General features: G+C 36.0%; 1 protein-coding gene across 4 annotated transcripts; it reads left to right on the top strand.

Annotated features, from left to right (window-relative positions):
- The first annotated feature begins 1,594 nt into the window (after positions 1-1,594).
- LOC129953419 (protein BCL9 homolog) lies at positions 1,595-14,939 on the top strand. 4 transcript variants are annotated; one of them, XM_056066634.1, is made up of 11 exons: positions 1,595-2,756; positions 5,772-6,013; positions 6,071-6,712; positions 6,905-7,585; positions 7,639-7,947; positions 8,004-8,291; positions 8,348-10,774; positions 10,952-11,105; positions 11,187-11,437; positions 12,086-12,468; positions 12,538-14,939. In XM_056066634.1, exons 2-11 carry the CDS (start codon positions 5,977-5,979, stop codon positions 14,152-14,154), a joined length of 6,789 nt encoding a protein of 2,262 aa, XP_055922609.1. In that variant the 5' UTR covers positions 1,595-2,756; positions 5,772-5,976; the 3' UTR covers positions 14,155-14,939. The 4 variants fall into 4 exon arrangements, with proteins under 4 accessions (XP_055922609.1, XP_055922608.1, XP_055922607.1 ...); XM_056066633.1 differs by having other exon boundaries at positions 5,772-6,712; positions 12,541-14,939; XM_056066632.1 differs by having other exon boundaries at positions 5,772-6,712.
- Positions 14,940-19,226: the final 4,287 nt, after the last annotated feature.

Below are 19,226 nucleotides of genomic sequence, written 5' to 3'. Positions count from 1 at the left end.
TAGAAAAAACCCAATTCGCCATTTTGAAGTGACATAACGTAACAATCATCTATTTATGTTTTAAGAATTAAGTAAAAATAATAATTTATTTGTCTTTATTTTTATTTTAATATCACAACTTATTTGTTTTGAAAATGTATATATGCGACGCGTTTCGGAGATGCTTCTCCATCATCGGGCCGAATAATTTTTCAGAAAATATCAAATAATATCACAACTTATTTGTTTTGAAAAGACGAGTTTCGGAGATGCGTTTCGGAGATGCTTCTCCATTATCGGACGGAATACTTTTTCTGAAAAACTTAAACTTTTGTTTTGAAAAGTTATACATGCAACAAGTTTCCGATGATGGAGAAACATCTCCGAAATGGGATATTAAAATAAAGACAAATAAAATAACTTGTATTTATTTATTTTTCTTAAAACATAATTAAAACTACTTAGGGACAAAAAAACCCACATCATGTAATCATCTACTTATTTGACAAGTGAGATTGTCAAAAGTCTGTAGCAACAAATGTTGGTTCTGACTTATAAAATTTAAGTCATTCACATCTTTATTCTTAACCGTTTTGTGGGAAGGTAAGATGTTCGGGTATACTTTGTTGGTCAGATCGACTTTTGAACAGAAAATTGAAAAAAAAAAACAAGAAAACGAAATGAATCAGCTTGGATTATTAAAAAGTATCACGGCCATTACCGATTTCTCTGAGAAATCTTCGTCAGATGTGTTGCCTTTAACATTGCAACTCACATTTCGGGAGGCAGTTGCAATTTCTTTAAATAAAACCACAGATTACAGATTTGATGATTTATTCACGATTAATTCAAATTAAGCCATTAACTTCAACTCAAGTTTTGGTGCCGATAAGATAAGCCTATCTTTAAAAACCTTTCACAAGAATATGGTTTTTCCGTTTGTTATGCTTATAACCGATACAAATGTTGGAGCTGTTATTATTTTGATTATAAGTTTTTGAACTATTCTGAATATGACATTTAAGAAATATACGCTGAATATGATGTGAGTTACTGAAAATTGAGTAAGTTACGGTCATTAAATACGACTGAGCTTTACCAAAGTCTTGCACGATATTTTTAAAATCGGTTATCACGATATCTAAGAAACGTGTGAATCGATTTGCCTTTTTGATTTCAGATTATCTGGCGAAAAGTTGCAATGTTCACCGCTAAAGGGCTTTTTTTACGGGTTGTATATTGTATATGATCTATCTGACTTTTAACAATAAAAGAATTATTAAATATAACAAAAAATATGCCCTTAACTATACAATTAAAATTCAAAACCTCCAATCATTTTTCCAAAAAAAAATATCGGAGGCATCGTTTTTAAGTCGCTTACACCTTAAGTTGCTAGCAACTAAGTTGCTCAGCGGACGCCAAACGTATTCGTCGGATCTCACCCAATTTTTTTCCAATTCGAGAAACAAACATACCTTTTGTGATATCCTTCTGCGTTTCAACTTTTCAAACCAATGTTTTAACACATCTACATATCAATGTCCCTACACTGGAAATGTAATGCTATATTTATATGCTATTCTAGTATTTACATGCGTTTATATAACAACACAAGCATAAGTTTGCTAAAACACAGGTTTTTCTGGAAGAAGAGAATAGCAAAAAACCATAATATAAACATCAACTCTGAATAAAACTAAAACAAAGCATTCTTGTGAATATTTCGAATAAAATTAAAAAACAATAACTCGTTTTGGAATACGGGAAAAACTAAAAATTTGCGAATTAGATTTTCTTTCTCTCTAATAATCTTATTTACATATACTTATTTGGAGTTAGCTACTCAACAAATACCAGCATAAACACCTTACCAAGTGAAATAAAAAATGCTGAAAGCTGAATACAACACCACGAGTATTATTTAACTATTCTGTCAAAAAAGTTCAAATACCATCAGAGAGAAAGAGACGAAGTGTTCTCATGTTGAAAAATAAAAGTAAAGTACTTCTTTTCCCCCCCTGGGAATTCCCCATGTTACAAATAATTCCAAGGAGTGCGAGTGAAAAAGACATTTAATTCTCTTTGTATACTACACTTCGCGCTTGAATAGGAGATTCAAGAGAAAAGAAAAAAGAACTACCAAGGGGCGACAAAACTCAACTTATTAAGCAAGCAAGTATGAGTGTTGCTTTTTTAATTTAGATCGCAAGAAATTCAGAAAATGAATTTATTTTTAATACAAAACTGAAATAGATTTATTAGCCAATTAACTCAAAAGGCTTTCAATAATTGTTCGATTACTTGATTCTCTATTTCATAACAAAAACGCGAAAAATCTGTAGATTAGCAGAATCAGAAAGCGATAACAATTGAATCGAGCCAGAGCCACTCATGAAAGATGTGTATGTTGTGTTGTGCGCCGAATATGTGTACATGTGAATGGATAAAATAAAGTAATAAAATAAAATAAAATAAAAAGAAAAAAAAGAAATTCTAATTATTAAAGTACCTATTGATGTTTCATTTAGTTAACATTAAGAAAAATAACCTGAATAAATATTTAAAGTTTTGTTTTCGAGACCAGTCAGTGAAAAATATATTCGTTGAACTTGTTTTTGCTTTGCTTTTGCTTTGATCTACGATTTTAAAATTGTCTCGCAAAGAAAAGGAAAAAGCCTTCAATTTGCTGGAAATCCTTATGGCAACAAAAAAATGATGAGTGTGCTGCCATCACCATCATCACCACCACCAACCTTAGGGCTCCTTGAGATAAGGTAACATTAAATAGTAAATATTGTGATTTGTTTTATTATAACTTATAATAAACTGAACTGTTTTAAAACCTACAAAAACCAAGTTGCATTTTCTTCTACAAAAGGTGTACACAACTACCTAAGTGCTAGATAGTTTTTCTTATAAGTTCTAATTATTGTATTGGGTATTGTGTGATAGATCTTTCCTTAGGTTATTCTGTTTATTTGAGAGTTTGCCATGGGTCTAATTTATATCTTAAAGAATGATGCTTAAACGAAAACGATCTGAGGTTTAACAATCGACAAATCTATTAAACTAATAAACTTAGAAATGGTGTTCATTTTCAAATCAGTCAATCAGCAGCAAGATAAGTTTGACTGCATCTTAAGGCATATCTTAATTATATGTTTCTTTTTATTAAAGATAATAATCCATTGCCTGTGGTGTTAGATGATTTTTAATATACATAACATAATTTTTATAAATTTATATTAGTTAAGTTTTATTTTTAAAATATCAACTAATATTTGTATATTACTATGTGCATCGAAGCCTAAATTTCTATTTTCAGAGTTTCATGTTTTTATTTAAACATATGTACATGTTTTTGATATAAACATAGATGACAACAAGTGGTAAAATCTAATTAAACCTAACCGCCTGAAGATAAAATCTATTTTTTGCGAATCGCGTAGCTAGATTTATGATAAAAATAAATAAATTGGGTGGCGCAACTGTCCGTTTGAGAACTAGGGCCTAGTGACTGACAACTCTCAACCATTCCTGTGTGCGAGTACTGTTGTCAGGAATGGAAGGGACCTACAGTTTAAAGCCGAACGGCAAATTTGAGAAAGCACTTCTCATGACAAGAATTACTCTTGCTGAATTTGTCAATTCCTCGCAAGACAGTCCATCGCACTAACCATCATGCCACGGGTACTACTAGATTTATGATTCTTTAAAAAAAAAAGTACATAGGCACACATTTATAAAATTTTTTCTTCTTCATTAGAATAGCCTAACTTCGGCCCACAAAATTGTTCAAAAACAATCAAAGAATTAAGAAAGAAACATTTATAAACAGCGAAAACTCCTCCAATAAAAAATGTAGTTTTTCTACAAGTTGGGGAAACTTTAAATATTAGTTTTATAGACTGGTTAAAAACGTAGTTTTGTTTTTATTTATGTAAAATTAAGCACTGAATCTTTAATTTTTGTATGCCTCTTTTAATTCTTAAAAAGAACACTGAAAGCTTCATGGTCCTATGTTCTCTAGCTCATGACAAATTTGAAATTCACCCAAACTACTTATTTCTCGCTTTTATATGAATATACATTTTATTCGAAAGGCTTATTTGAGAAAACCCTTCATGACAAGGTAGTGTCCGCGGCGTGATGGTTAGTGCGTAGGATAAATAAAAATGAATTTGGAAAAAAAAAGTGCGTAGGATTGTCATGCCAGAGGTCTTGTGTTCAATCCCTGCCTGTGATTGTTTTTCACGGATACTGCCCTTTGCAAAGTATTGACAATGGTCGCATTCACAAAGCTAGTGGCTACGTAATCAAAATTCAACTAGCTTTGTGAATGCAAAACTACACTACAAAGCTAGTCAATCTGGAACTGTCATATTATTGACAAATGCAAATATATAAAATAAGAAACATTTTTGATTTGATAATTTCAACTTATCTTTCGTGTTTTTAAATTCAATAAAATCAAATTTAAGACACAATTTTAATGATTTATATTAGTATTTAAATACTTAACGATTTATTTCATTTTGAATTCGTGTGGTTTACCGAGCAGCTGATTGTGAAACGTCAAAATAAATTCTCCGCTAGGTTAGGTTAGGTTGGAGTGGCTGTCCAGATGTCATTGACGCACGTAGACCTCAAGGGTCCATTGTGATACCATAAATAAATTCTCCACTAAAATTGTAGCCGAATTTTTTACACTACGTCGGAGGGGAAATTTCAACTACTTTTGTAGTTAGATTTAGCCAATTAGAATCCCTTGACTACGTAGCCACTAGCTTTGTGAATGCGACCAAAATTTCCAAGAGTAATTCTTGTCATGAAAAGTGTTTTCTAAAAGTAGCCGTTCGGATTCGACTTTAAATTCTAGGTCCAGGAATGGTTGAGAGTTGTAAGTCACTAGGCCAAGTTCTCAAGTGACTGTGGCACCACCTAATTTATTATTTTGCATATACTTTATGAAAAGAATAACTTGGAGGATTTGTAAATTCCTCGCAAAAGGCTGTGTCAGTGGAAAAACTAGGTTGCAAAGGCAAGTCCTCTGCCATGGCTGCACTTTATTTTCATTTTTACTACTTCATTCCTAAAACTATTTTAAATTTCATAAAACTAGCCTAAAGGGCCTTTCACATGAGAGCGAACAACGAATGGACGAACAAACGTGATTTTACACATTTCAAAATGTCAATTTCAAACAAAAACTCATTTAAATTGTAAGAAACCAATTCACACTTAAGTTAGGATAGTAAAATTTGCATTTTGTTCTCTAAAACAAGAACATTTTGCAAAAACAATGGTAGTAACGAATTGCAGTTTGGTTGCTACGAACTGTCAAACCCTATTCGCGTTCCACATACTATCCACACTGCAACGAATTAATTGTTCGAGCTCAACTTAACATCAAAATTATACATCTCTTGTTTTGTTTGTTGAAAAGGGTAATTATAAATTGGCAATTCGTTGCTGTCTGCGAATAGAAATAAAGCTCACGTGAAAGAAAAGTCAAAATATGCGAACATTCACAGTTCGTAGGTTGCAGTTCGTATCTCATGTGCAAGATGCCCAACTAACCATAACTTACTGAACTTGATTACCCAAATTAAAACTTAAAAATGACAAGGACTGTAAATATTGAACTTTAACATCGTACGTTTCATTATTTAGATATTTTACTTCAAAATTTCATCATTTAAATTTTTAAGTGTTGTTTTAAAATTTATTTTAGAATCTAGAAAACATATTTTGGATAAAAGAATCTTACTTTAAATTTATATTCACAGGAAAAGCTGCAACAATGTTTACGAATATCATAATTAATGTACAAATAAAAAAACAAATCTACAATAAATCAAATATTAAAGATATTCAAACTGATATATAAAATAAGAAAGTTACAAATGAACTCTTGGAAAATATTGAGAAAATATAAATAGAGTATAAGAAAAGAAGAAAAAAACATCATTCCAGAGATACAACCCTTTAGCTATGAGCACGTCATCATCATTGACAACATCATCGAGTGGTAGTAATTTATTATCATCTTCAGTATCATCTTCTACACCATTTTTGCTATCCGAAGGATCACCAGCCACATCATCAGTGGTGGAATCTGCAGCATTATCGGTACAATCTCAAGGAGGAACTGGATCGCCACGTCAAGTACAAAGCGAAGGGGTTACGATACCCCTGCAACAGCAGCAAGTGACATCAGGAGGAGGACAATTTGTATCTACATGCGATTCTACAATTGGATTGAATAGTTTACTATTGGCAAACAACAACGAAGAAGTTACCTTAAATCAAAATAGCAACAGTAACAGCAGCAACAGCAGTGTAAATAGTTGCAATAGTACCAATAATAGTTCGGGAAGTAATAACAGTACTGGTACAATTGCCGCGAATAATAAGCTAGGCAATTGTATGTCATTGGTTGGCCCATTAACACCATCACAATTCAGTGGAGGAGGAGGCGTTGGTGGTGGATGTATTGGAAATTCAAACGAAGTAGTTAATAATAATCAAAATAGCAACGACGTGCAGAGTGTTCCAGGTGAAAATAACAACAACAACGTCACCAATAATATAAATACTGAAGGCAACGCTGGTGGCTCACCAGTTGGTGGTGGTGGCGAAGATTTAGCTAATGTTGTGAGTTTGGCTCAATTGAGTCAGCAGCAGCAACAGCAAGAACAACCATTGACGTCATCCCCAAATGGAACAGGTAATTTTGAATTATAATTTATGCTTTGTTAATTGGACGTAGATTTCAAGATCTTAATGTATGCCAATTGATTAGAATAAAAGTTTATTCACTCAAGACATTTGTTGACATTATTTTTAACGAATTGTTAAAGCTCCTTTTTATTAAGTTGTTTTCTTGATCGAAATTGTTATTCGTTTTATTTTTAAACAGCAATTAGCACAACAATTACCACAAATGCATCATCAACACTGACACCGGGCAACAACAATACAACTGTTGTTGGCGGCTCAGTTGTAACTACACCAGCTGCAGTCCTATCATCTTTATCAACTTCATTATCTCTAGCATTGTCTTCATCATCGTCATCGTCTTCATCGTCATCTTCATCATCATCTTCTTCTTCATCTTCATCATCGTCATCATCATCATCACAGGCTGCTTCACCGCCACCAATTCATTCCCATCACCATCATCCTCATCCGTCAATAACACCGCCAACATCTGTTTTACCACAAAATGCTGTTGGTGGCAATGGGGCGGTAACACATCCATCTCTTCCGTCAACACCCAATCAACAACTGGTGTCGCATCTTAATACCAGCAACAGTAACCAGAGCATTATTAAAATGAATGTCGCACCAAGTTCAGCCCCAGGTGGTAGTGTTGGTGGTGGTGGTAGCGGTGGTAATGGGAGTTCCAGTCAAGGAGCTACACCACCACATGGTTTGAATACACCAGGAGGGCCTGGATCTGTTGGACATACATCATTGTCATCACCTTTACAACAACCTACCACTCCAATGGTTATTAAGGAAGAGCTACACCCACAGCATACACCGCCATCGGCATCAAATGGATCCGAAGGTGGAACATCATCTAATTTATTTTGTGGTAAGTCAATAAATAATAGTTCTTAAACTCTGTACTTATATTTGCTACAATAGACTCTAGCAAAAAAGTAAAATTGGAGGAAGATAACAATGGTTTGGATAGTGCAACAGGTAATAATAATTCCATTCCCTCATTTGGTGATCCTCATAATTCACCCAACGGCTGTTTGACGTCGAATGCTTCCACTTTGAGTACTAATTCTATGGCAATATCAGCTGCTGGTGGAAGCGAGAACAGCAATGGTAGTAATGGCAGTACCGGAGGCAACCCCAATACAGGTAGTGGTGTCGCAATGGGATCCAACACAGTACAGCCGATGCATGTGACTGACAAATCTGGAACCGAAACAATAGATGAAAATTGTAAGAACCAATCTTATCTAAGAATGCAAAACAATCTTAACTTTTCCGTTCTTTAGTCTTTTCTGTTGGTACTGTTAAAGATGAACTGATGTCAAGCGATAGTGGAATGCCAATGTCACTTGGATCATTAGGCAGTGTTAAGAAAGAAGAAGCAATTGATATGTCACCGGATGGCTTTGGCCCTCTGACGAGTACAATGCCTGGACCGAGTATGTCTAGCATGGTTAACAACAGTGGTTGCGGATCTGGAGGGGGAATGAGTATGGGGCACTCACCAAATATGATGGGAATTAACAATTCTGGGGGTCCTCCTTCTATAGCTTCCAATAGTGGTAGCGGAAGAGGTGATAAGAGTCCCTAAAAATGATTTAAATAATTACAAGTGTTTATCTTTTCATAGGATCGAATCTTAATACCATGGGTGACCTAGGTGTTGGTGGTGGAGGATCTGTTGGAAGTGGAAATTCTAGCAATATCATGCCTCCAAATATGTCCGGTGCAAATCTAGGTATACTAGGTGGCAATGGTGGTTGCGTCATTGGGAACAGTGTTGGTGGCGGTGTACCTGGTGGAAAACCTCCCACAAGTGGTGGAGGCCCTGGCAATGGAAATTCATCAGTGGATTACATGCAGCAACAAAATCATATCTTTGTGTTTTCTACGCAATTAGCTAATAAAGGCGCTGAATCTGTTTTAAATGGACAATTTCCCACAATAATTGCATATCATTGTACTCAGCCGGCTACGAAGAAATTTCTCGAGGAATTCTTCCTTAAGAACCCAATGAAATTGTCCAAAATGAATCGACAGAATTCATTAAACGTTGGTGGTGGTGGTGGACATTGGGGAAACCCCGGCCAAAACAATGGAAACATGATGTCGAAAATGTCACAGCAAAATAGCAAAGCTGGAGGGCCGAATAACAATAGCAACCAAAGCAACAATGGAAATGGTGGATCGTCAGGAAATGGATCGTCATCAAGTAGTCAGTCGACACCAGCGACAAGTAGTAGTAGTATAGGAATGGATGTTAAGCCACCAGCAGGTTTCCACGATGATCCTTTGGCGGGTGATAGCGATTTAATGCCATGGGAACAGACAACCGTTCATTTAGGCCTTGATGGTATTTCGAACGGGAGCAATTCTGGTGCGATTAGTAATCGGGGCACGGCTAATACAACAGGCGGTCCAGATCCAAATGCAATGGATAGTAGTGGGTCACCGTCATCGACTCCACAACAAAGGTTGTGTAGTTCGTCAACTCCCTTGAGTGCTGGAATCCAACAGAGTCCCAGTAAAATGTCATCAGGAGGTCCAACATCTCCTGAAAGTATGCAGCCATCACTTCAAGGTGTCAAAGTTCCCGACGAAAATCTGACGCCACAACAAAGACAACACCGTGAAGAGCAACTTGCAAAGCTAAAAAAGATGAATCAGTTTTTATTCCCTGAACAAATGGGTGATTTTGTCGGAGGACCTCACATGAATGCAGTTGATCCAGTGACTGGGGCACCTTCCGTCTCAGGAGGACAAGGACCAGGAGGTCCCGGAAAAATTATGGACGTCAATCAAACCAGTGCCGGTGGAGCAATGAACATGCTAGGAGAATCATTAGCAAGTGGTGGACCAGGACAAATGCCTTCGAACATGAATGTTCGGGGTGGTGTAATAGGTTGTGGTAGTGGTCCTGGTCCACGAGGTCAAATGAACCGCTCCTCGCATGGGCAAGGAATAGGTGGCCCAATGGGGCCTATGAACGATGGAGTAATGATGGGAGGGGGCGGAACACATAATGACATGGGAGGCATGCAGTGTGGTATGATAATGTGCAATCAATCTGGAGGTGGTGGTCCCGGGGGTGGTTCTCAGGGCATGGGTATGAGTGGCATGGGTGGTATGGGCCCAATGAATCCCTGTGGTATGGTGCTAGGCGGTGGTCCAGGTGGAATGCCACCAGGTATGGCTCAAATGGAGTGGTCAAAGTTACAACATCAATTCTATGAGGAACGTAAAGGCAAAAATCCTCAGAACATGGAAATGATGGGCAGTGGTATTGGCCTATGTCGTCAATTGTCTGCCGGCAATGGTCCCATGGGCGGTGGACGTTCGGGCATGAATGCAGCTGGTGGAGTTCTAATGTCATCTAATAGTGGTAACGGAAATTCAAATAGATCACAAGGACCCCCACCTCCATATCATCAAACACCGCGTTCTGCATCTGTGCCCATTGCAACACAAAGCCCAAATCCTGGAAGTCCAAATAATCCCACATCGAATCTTTCACTTCCTTCACCAAGAACTGGTGGTGGTGGTGGATCGACACTTAATTCGCCAGCTGGTGATTCAGGCTCAAATAGTGGTAGTGCGGGTAGTGGTGGTAGTGTTGGCAGTGGCGGTATTAGTGGTAATGGTGGAAATAGTGGTGGTGGAGGTAGTAGTGGCGGTGGTGGTGGAAGTGTCCCTGGACCCAATGGAAAATCACAAATGTCATCATACAAACAACAAGATTCTCCCCTTACACCTGGAGGAAGTAATATTGGCGGTGGAAGTTCGGGTGGAACAGGACCATCTGGACCAGTCCAGTCATCTCAAAATTCTGCAAACAATAGCGGAAATAACAATAATTCTGGTAGTAGCAATCAACAAAATAACAATGGGAACTCATCTAGAAATTCAATGAGCCATACTAGTAATCCTAGTACACCTGTTTCATCGCACATGTCACCCAATACGGCACTTAAAGAGATGGAGTTAAGTGGCCCAGGAGGAGGAGGTGGAACAGGGGGACCTGGAGGATCAGTGGGCAATAATAACAACGGAAATCATGGTAAGCTTGTTTATTTTTACTTTATAGTTAAATTCGTAATGAATGTTTCAGAACGAAAAGTAATTCGAAAAATCAAATCCTTCCTATTGTAAATCAATCTTCGTATTAGTTCTGCTCATGACTTAGTTTTGTTTTATTTTTTTTTTCTGTGTCTAATAATTTGTATTGCAATCCAAGGTAAAGAAATTGGAGTTAATTTGATGCCAGTGCCGTCTCCACAGCAAATTCAATATCTTAACACATTTGAAAGTCAAGAATTAACCATTCAAAAACAACCCAATACAACGGTTTTAAGGGATTCATCCAATGCAGTTGGATTAATGTTAGCTTCGTAAGGAAAAGTTTTATTTGTTTGTTTTACGTTTTTTTTTTGTTTTATTTATTTTTGTTTGTTTTCGTTTTAAATATAAAGTCCTGGAAATCATAGATCATGCAGCAACAGCAATAGTTCTCCGAACAGCACTAATTCGGTAAATATTTCATTGTCTGCATCACCATCATCAATGTGTGGAAACGGGGGCGGTGGCGATTCGAGGTACCCACAATCCTCTGGATCAGCATCGATGCATCATAATCATAACAGCAATGGTAGTAATAATAATAATTATTCCCATATAACCTCCAGTCCACATAATTCTATGTCTTCGATAACGGCTAACTGTAGTAAGTTTTTATTTAATAATCATTTATTTATGTTGATGCCTTTTTTTATTGGGACGGTGGTGGCTGGTTAACATCGGATTTACTTTCTTTTTCCGGGCCCTGCATTATAATATTTTACTATCTGTATCTATAAATCTATTAGGACTAAATCTAAAAATAAAGGATTTAATTTACGAGAGCAGTTTTAGAGAAGGGTGTAGTCACGTCAGATAGTTTGCGAGAAAAATGTTTAATGTAGTCAGTTTTCATTTTATCTTAAATTTGTTTGATTAAATTCTGAAAAATCAATTCACAAAAATATAGGACATGTAAGTAATTTTATGATCCAATTCCAAGAAATCTTTGACACTCGCATAGTTATGTATTGTATCCTGTCATCATATTTTTACATTTAAGGAAAGTACGACAAAAAAACTCCTTTTCTTTGCTTCTGAACCTTTTGATTCATGTAGATTTGAAATAGAGTAATAATTATTCATCTTTTCGAAATAAAACTCCCTAATTGAATTTGTGTCTTATCATTTTTTCTAAGAAAGTACAAAAGGTCTATGAAAATATGCACTTTTTTATTTTAATATGTATAAATTGAATATTGTATTTTATTAAAAAACTACATTTTGTTTGGTCATTGTTTGTTTTAACCTGCAGTTGAAAAGAATTCTCGCCTCAATACAACATCAAATCCAAGTCCACAAGGCTCTAGAACACCCAACATTGGAGAACCGACAAATAATCCGTCGAGTATAGATTCTAGATTTAATCCAGTCAGTCCTGCAATGAATTATCCCGGAAATGTAGGAAATAGCAGTGGACATGCAGTAAGTGGACCTGGTAATAGTAATGGCGGAAATAGCAATTCCAATCAAAGTCAACAGCAGCACCACCAACAACAACAACAGCAACAACAACAACAGCAGCAACAACAACAGCAACAACAACAACAGCAACAACAGCAACAACAGCAGCAACAACAACAACAGCAACAACAAGGTCTAAAAATGGGTGGATTCATGGATAACAAGTGTGGTGATGTATGTCTTTATGTGGTTTACTGTTAGTTTGCCCAGTGCTTACAACCTCTTTTTTCTTTTCTTAATTAGCAGTCACCAGCTGGGCAATGTGTGAACTTTTGTGGTCGAACAGATAATTTACCTTTGAATCCAAACAGCAGTCGACCTCCACCAGTGAAAGCTTCGCATTTTGATCCGATTTCATCTTTGGCTCAAATGTCGCAACAGCTAACAAGCAGTGCAACTAATTCCTTAAATGGAGGACCTTCCTGCAGTGGTGGATCGAGTGGGCAAGGCGCTGGAAGTATGATGAGTTCTGGGTTTTCAAGCCATGCAGAAATGCAAATGGGAGGCGGGATGCCTGGCAATGCAGGGTCTCATGGTATCGACAGCATGATGGGAGGTCCTGGAGGTGATAGCATGGATCACTGTGGCATGGGAGGCTTGCCGCCACATGTTCTAAGTGGCCCTGGTGGACAATATGGGGGAATGCATGGTGGGGGCAATGCAGGCCCTGGTGGTGGATCAATGGTTGGAAATCCCATGATGATGGGTGGCCCACCAATGAGTTCACGAATGCTCTCGCCGAAAATGAATGTCGGTATGGTTGGGTTTCATGGTGGCCATGGAGGCATGGGCTTACCACCACCTCCACACAGAATGATGGGAAGAGCGGGAATGGTTGGATGCCCATATAATGGTGCAAATATTCAAGTGAAAGCAAGTACACCCAACACCATTCAGTATCTACCAGTAAGGCCGCAGGTAAGCAATACAAATCCTAGAGTTCCGCCCAGTTTAGAATTTCTTCAACGATTTGCAAATCCCCAAATTTCTCCGATGGATGTTAGTGGAGGTGGGCCTAATGGCTCAGGCCCCGATGCCAGTAAAATGCAACAACCAGGTGGTCCCGGTCAGGGCATGAATTTCTACCAAAATTGCAACCAAATGAGTGGGACAGGACCGGGTGGTGGCCCTGGTCCAGGACCAGGTGGCGGTATGAACAATCATATGGACACAAGTGGTCCTGATGGAATGATGGGACTTGGTGCTCCACCAGTAGGAATGGTCGGAGGGTCTGGGGGTCCAATGGGTGGTGGCATTAACTCACAAATGATGCGAGGAATGCGACCGATGCGTCAGCCAGGTGCTGGAAATGGAATGCTGCGCATGCAAGGCCCCAATCCGCACATGATTGGAGGGGGTGGCATGCATCCCTTCGGAAATGGTCCGCCCAACCTTGATGGCAGTCCTAACGATCCATCGAATATTTTCCAAAACAATCAAATGTTTGGAGGTCCACCTGGTCCTAAAGGAAGCCCCATGGGTCATGCAAACGGTCCGAATGGGGCACCTAATGGGCCCGGTTTAGGTGGCGGTTCTTCACCGATGGGAGGCGGCCCACCTGGTGACCCATCACAATCAATGCAACCACAATTAAATGGACCAGGTGGACCACCAAATTCTGGTGGACCAAATGGCACTGGAGTTCCGGGTCCCAATTATAAATCATCACCTTTTGTTGGCCCATCAACCAGTGATCTTAAATACGCCCAACAATATCATAATTTCCAACAACAACTCTACGCAACTTCAACTCGAAGTCAAATGAACTCACAACTCGGAGGTCACAATGGTCCTCCTGGTGGCCAAGGTTTACCCGGTATGCCTCCAAATCAAAATCCTTCGTTTTTTGTTTCGAAGTAAATCAATTACTGTTTGCCATGTCATTTTATTTCATAACATAAATCTACGCGCAGCTAAAACATCAAATTTCGCCGTATGAAAATGTTTGTTTTCATATATTTTTTTTATATTTTTACTATTGTTTCTTGTATTCTTTGTTATAATTAAGTTAGATGAGCTATTTTTTAAATAAGAAGAAACAAATACATTTTACAAAAGTGCTTTTTGCAAAACAAGGAAGTGGTAAACAAAATGACGCCGTCTTAAAATTTAGTAGTATTATACATTTTTAGTTAAGTTATTATTTTAAATACATAAACAATTTTAAAGTTTTTCATTAATATTAATAAAGTAAAAATATATTGTTATATAATACATCATACAACATAAAGTTGACAAATAATAATAAAGAAAAGCGCAGAAATAGAACGATTTTAAGAGGATAATTACATGTTTATAGCCCGATTATTTTAAATTTTATTTTATTTAATAAGGAAATTGAGTTGTTTGTTTCTTTTGCGAGTGCGTTATTAATGATTATTAATTTGTGTTTGTTTAGTTCGATTAATATTTTTTTCAAAGTGAACAGGAACCACAACAGAAGAAAAAATTGCGTGTGATTTTATGAAAGATTATAAATAAATTTTAAGACTAAAAAAAAGAAATATTATTAAACTGAAAGAAAACACTATTTTTCGTTTATTATTTTAAGAGGGTTAGTTATTATTAGGTATTTAAAAACTTTACCTTTTGTCATGTCGATTGAGCAGTATATATATATATAAACTTTTAACAAATGTCATGTACTCATGTGTTTACTTTAAAATGTGAAAATAAAGTATATGCTTATATATGCATAGAATGATATATGTATATTATATACATATTTAAAAAAATTAAACCAATAACCGATTTATGTACATTAAACGAAAGCTAAAATGCAATTTAAAATTGATAATAAATTTATAAGCCATTAAACAAAAAATTTCATGTTTTATTTATGCAGATATTTGCGATCGAACAGATGCAAATGAATTGCAGAAGATATGTTCATAAACGTCATAAATGACATCATAATGACGTTTTTTAACTGAAAAATTTAAATATGATATAGCAATAAAATTGAGTTTTACTGTTAATTTTTTTAATAATTTTCTTGTTTGCAATTAAGGGAAGAAAAGGGTGCGGGATGGAATGTAGATAAAATTAAACTTTTAATCCAAAAATAATTAATTCATTTCTAGTATATAAACTTAAAAGACATATGCCTGACCTCCACCAATGAAATACTTTTAATTTCTTGAAGCAATTATAAACTGTTAGGTACTTCCATGGCAGAGAGGGCACGACTTTTCTAATACTTCATTTTTGTTATCTGAAAAATAAAACATTTGAAATACCATTAATAAAAGAACTTCCCGTGGGCAACAAGTGACGTTAAATATTACAGTAAATAAATTTTGTTAATTCTGTCAGTCTAAATTTAATTTGTTTGAAATTAAGTAAATTTTATGGAACTTTTATAAAACTTAGTTTGCCATTGAACATTTTTTTTGATTTACTCTAGTTTCAATTTAAATTTTATTTTCATGTGGTCTGGTAGATTGTGAATAAGAATAACGTAAAATTAATGTTTAGTAATTCTTCTACTGGGTTATCGGTAACTCACAGTACAGGAGTGAAACATGAGTTACTTATATGCAGGTTGTTACTTGTATTTTGTTTTTAACATATTCTTTGAGATATATATATATTTCGAAATCGTTTTCACTAATTTTGGAAACTATTTAACAGCTCTGCGTAAAATATCTCTGAAACATGATTTTAACTCCTGACGTAGACAACCGGTATGCCAAAGAAAAAGGTGACCAGTTAATTGTAAAAGTTTGGAATACGAACGTCTTTTGTGTTAATTTGAGTCATCTTTAAGCACCCATACAGCCAACTGTTATTTGAATGGAAAACTAGACCCTAGTGATTTACAACTCTTAAAATTTCGGTTGACGAGTGATGGAGGGATCTACATGTTGAATCTTCCAAACGGCTAATTTCAGAAACCATTTTTCATGACAAGAATTACTCTTTAAGGGTTTGTCAATTCATCGCAAGAGGAACGTGGCACAGGCATGGAATGAACCCAAGACCTCAAGCATGACAGTCCTATGCACTTAGGGGCCAATTATAGCTATCATTGGGTTTCATCATTGACATTTTTTGGCAGGTCGTCTATAGATATCAAATCGAAAATATTTTATGGCCAACTTGAGTATTCCAGGTGTCATAGGATGCATCGATGGCACGCACATTCGTTTTTCGCAACCACATCAAGATCCTGCCTTTTTTAATACAAAGGTATGTATATAACTTCATCAATGCAATGATTGTAAGTGAACGTCAGTTCTAAAAAAAATGAGATAACATAATTAAATCTACAAACTTACATACGTATATATGCGATTGTCAAATGGTTGTTAGAGCTGTCGATGCCACCGACATGGATCAAGTAACGATACTCTTATCTGGAGCTTGAGTAAGGCAAGAGACTGTCTCTGCTCTGTAGGCAATTACGCTTGATTTCCTTTCATTTTAACTTTTTCTGTTTTAAGACAATTTTTGATTTTCCCAAATTTGATCTGTTAGCTCAATTATTATCAATTGCCTTAATTGTATCTTTTTTTTATTGAGGTATATGTTCAACAAATTTAAAAAACTAAAATTTGTTTGTAATATTTTTTCTTCTTATGTTCTGGTTCACCACTTTCGTAAGTGTTTCCATGTGGCCATGTCAGCATTAGCTAAAAACGTTTGCTTTTCAACTCCGTCAGATTTCAAACACAGCACTCTTAACTTTAAATTGCAAGATGATTTTGCAAAGTACACATGCTTTCCTTTTAGCTACAGCCTAAATCATTTTAGTATTTCATTTAGTATTCGTAATTTTTCATTGATTATGAGTAGACTCATGTCTCCATTGACTCTACCTATGTTTAAAAAATTTGTAAACGGATATGATATTGCAGATATGGAAAATCATCACAATTTTTTTTGAAAAAAATTTACTAAATGAATTTGGATAGCCTCTAAAAGCCTTATATGTTTATTATAACAAGTTACAAACATAATTTTAATAATTCCATTTTATTTAAAAAGTAAACATGATTAAAAAACCAAGGGGCCTAAATGTTTAATGATTAAAATGATATTAAAATATCACTTTAAAAAAATACAATATTATAGTTAAGGACTTTTGATTTATTTGAAATGAAATATCCATAAGGATATATGTAATCAATCGTAGATTGGTAGTGGTCCTCTGACAAAGCGCTCTGGAGGCCGAATCAGACCGATTGGTTCATACAAATTTTGATGTCTTGGATATAGTGGAATCAATTAAAATTCATTTTGGATTATAAATAAGCTTACTTCTGGTGGTCGCTCGATGATGACGACAAAGACAATAAGGAACCTGAGTTCGAATTGGATGGTGCTCTTGATGAACGTTAACTTACGTGGGACGACTTTTCGCCTGAGACTTGCCGAACCGGACCTATTTGATCCTAATTTCATCGGTGTGGCTTAGTTAATAGATGCTGACAGGACATGACTCATCGGCTAAGTTTATCTTCGAGTTGTTGGAGTCACATAAAAAAAATTAAATCGAAATGAAAATCTGCATCAATTATATTTCTGAAAGAAAAAATATTAATTAGATGTTTTGTTAGTTTTGTTTTCATTTTTGTTGTCAAAACACTCATTTCGTTGTTGATCTGTCAAAACTGGGCCCAACTTAAATCGGACCACGTTCGCATTGCAGTTCTAGATTGCGCCTATACTTCCTGCATGATTTTTCATAAAAATTATAGAATTTGAAGTTATGCCAAAAGCAGTAAAATTTTATTGTTAGCACAATTTTTACTGAAAAGGGGCTACACACTTAATTTTTCGAAAATATTTCATTCATTAATTCATTCATTTCAATTTTTGAATTCAACGGATCAATTTTTTTAACGGCTGTGTTCACCTCGTAGTTTTTTCCCCGGCGATTGAGCAAGATGAGTACAAATTCCATGACAACTACAACCAGAATGGACTGGTCGTATAAGAAATGCACGAGACAACCAACACATGCTTAGGTAGATTGTGAATAAGAATAACGTAAAATTAATGTTTAGTAATTCTTCTACTGGGTTATCGGTAACTCACAGTACAGGAGTGAAACATGAGTTACTTATATGCAGGTTGTTACTTGTATTTTGTTTTTAACATATTCTTTGAGATATATATATATTTCGAAATCGTTTTCACTAATTTTGGAAACTATTTAACAGCTCTGCGTAAAATATCTCTGAAACATGATTTTAACTCCTGACGTAGACAACCGGTATGAGAAAGAAAAAGGTGACCAGTTAATTGTAAAAGTTTGGAATACGAACGTCACAACCAACACATGCTTAGCCTAATCGACAAAATCCTCACAATTCAGCTTGTAGGCCGAAAGAGAGCAAACCCATTAGTCGGGACTCTAGATAATATATTTCCTCTATTCACGGAACAGTAAATAAGTCCAATGGTTTTTTTTCTCATTAATTTGTTGGATGAAGGTTAAATTTTCCTTGTTGCAAAAACGTAAGGAGGTCCAAAGACACCAGGCATGTACTTGCGTCGGGTCACAGAAATGTGTGTTGAGTGTGCGCAAGTGCGCACACCGATTTCGGGTGCCAGGCACGGTGCGAGTATATCGATCTGTGCGATGTCTTTGGCATACACTCGCACATTTGTTTATCAGCTGCATATGTTTCAATAAAAGCTTCAACGTCGATTATTCTGATCTTTCCTCTTTGAGAACTCTTACAACTTTCACAACTTATATGTCATGTCATGTGTGTAAGATTTGATGTGTCAAGTGTGGTGGAATGCCACACTTGGTGTTAGTACAGTTCACCAGTGTGCATACAAGTGTAGTTTCTATAGGCACCTTAGGAGTGAAAGAACTAATAGAGAGAGTCAATTTTCGTCTCGTCTGTCCCCTCAAAGATTTGTTTACATTATTTATAATATGTTGAATTCTTATCGGTGAACACTTCTTACGTATG

This window comes from Eupeodes corollae, chromosome X (genome assembly GCF_945859685.1).
Source record: "Eupeodes corollae chromosome X, idEupCoro1.1, whole genome shotgun sequence".
Lineage (NCBI taxonomy): Eukaryota > Metazoa > Arthropoda > Insecta > Diptera > Syrphidae > Eupeodes > Eupeodes corollae.
Note: the sequence above shows the minus strand (reverse complement) of the source record. Positions and strands in the feature narration are given on the sequence as shown.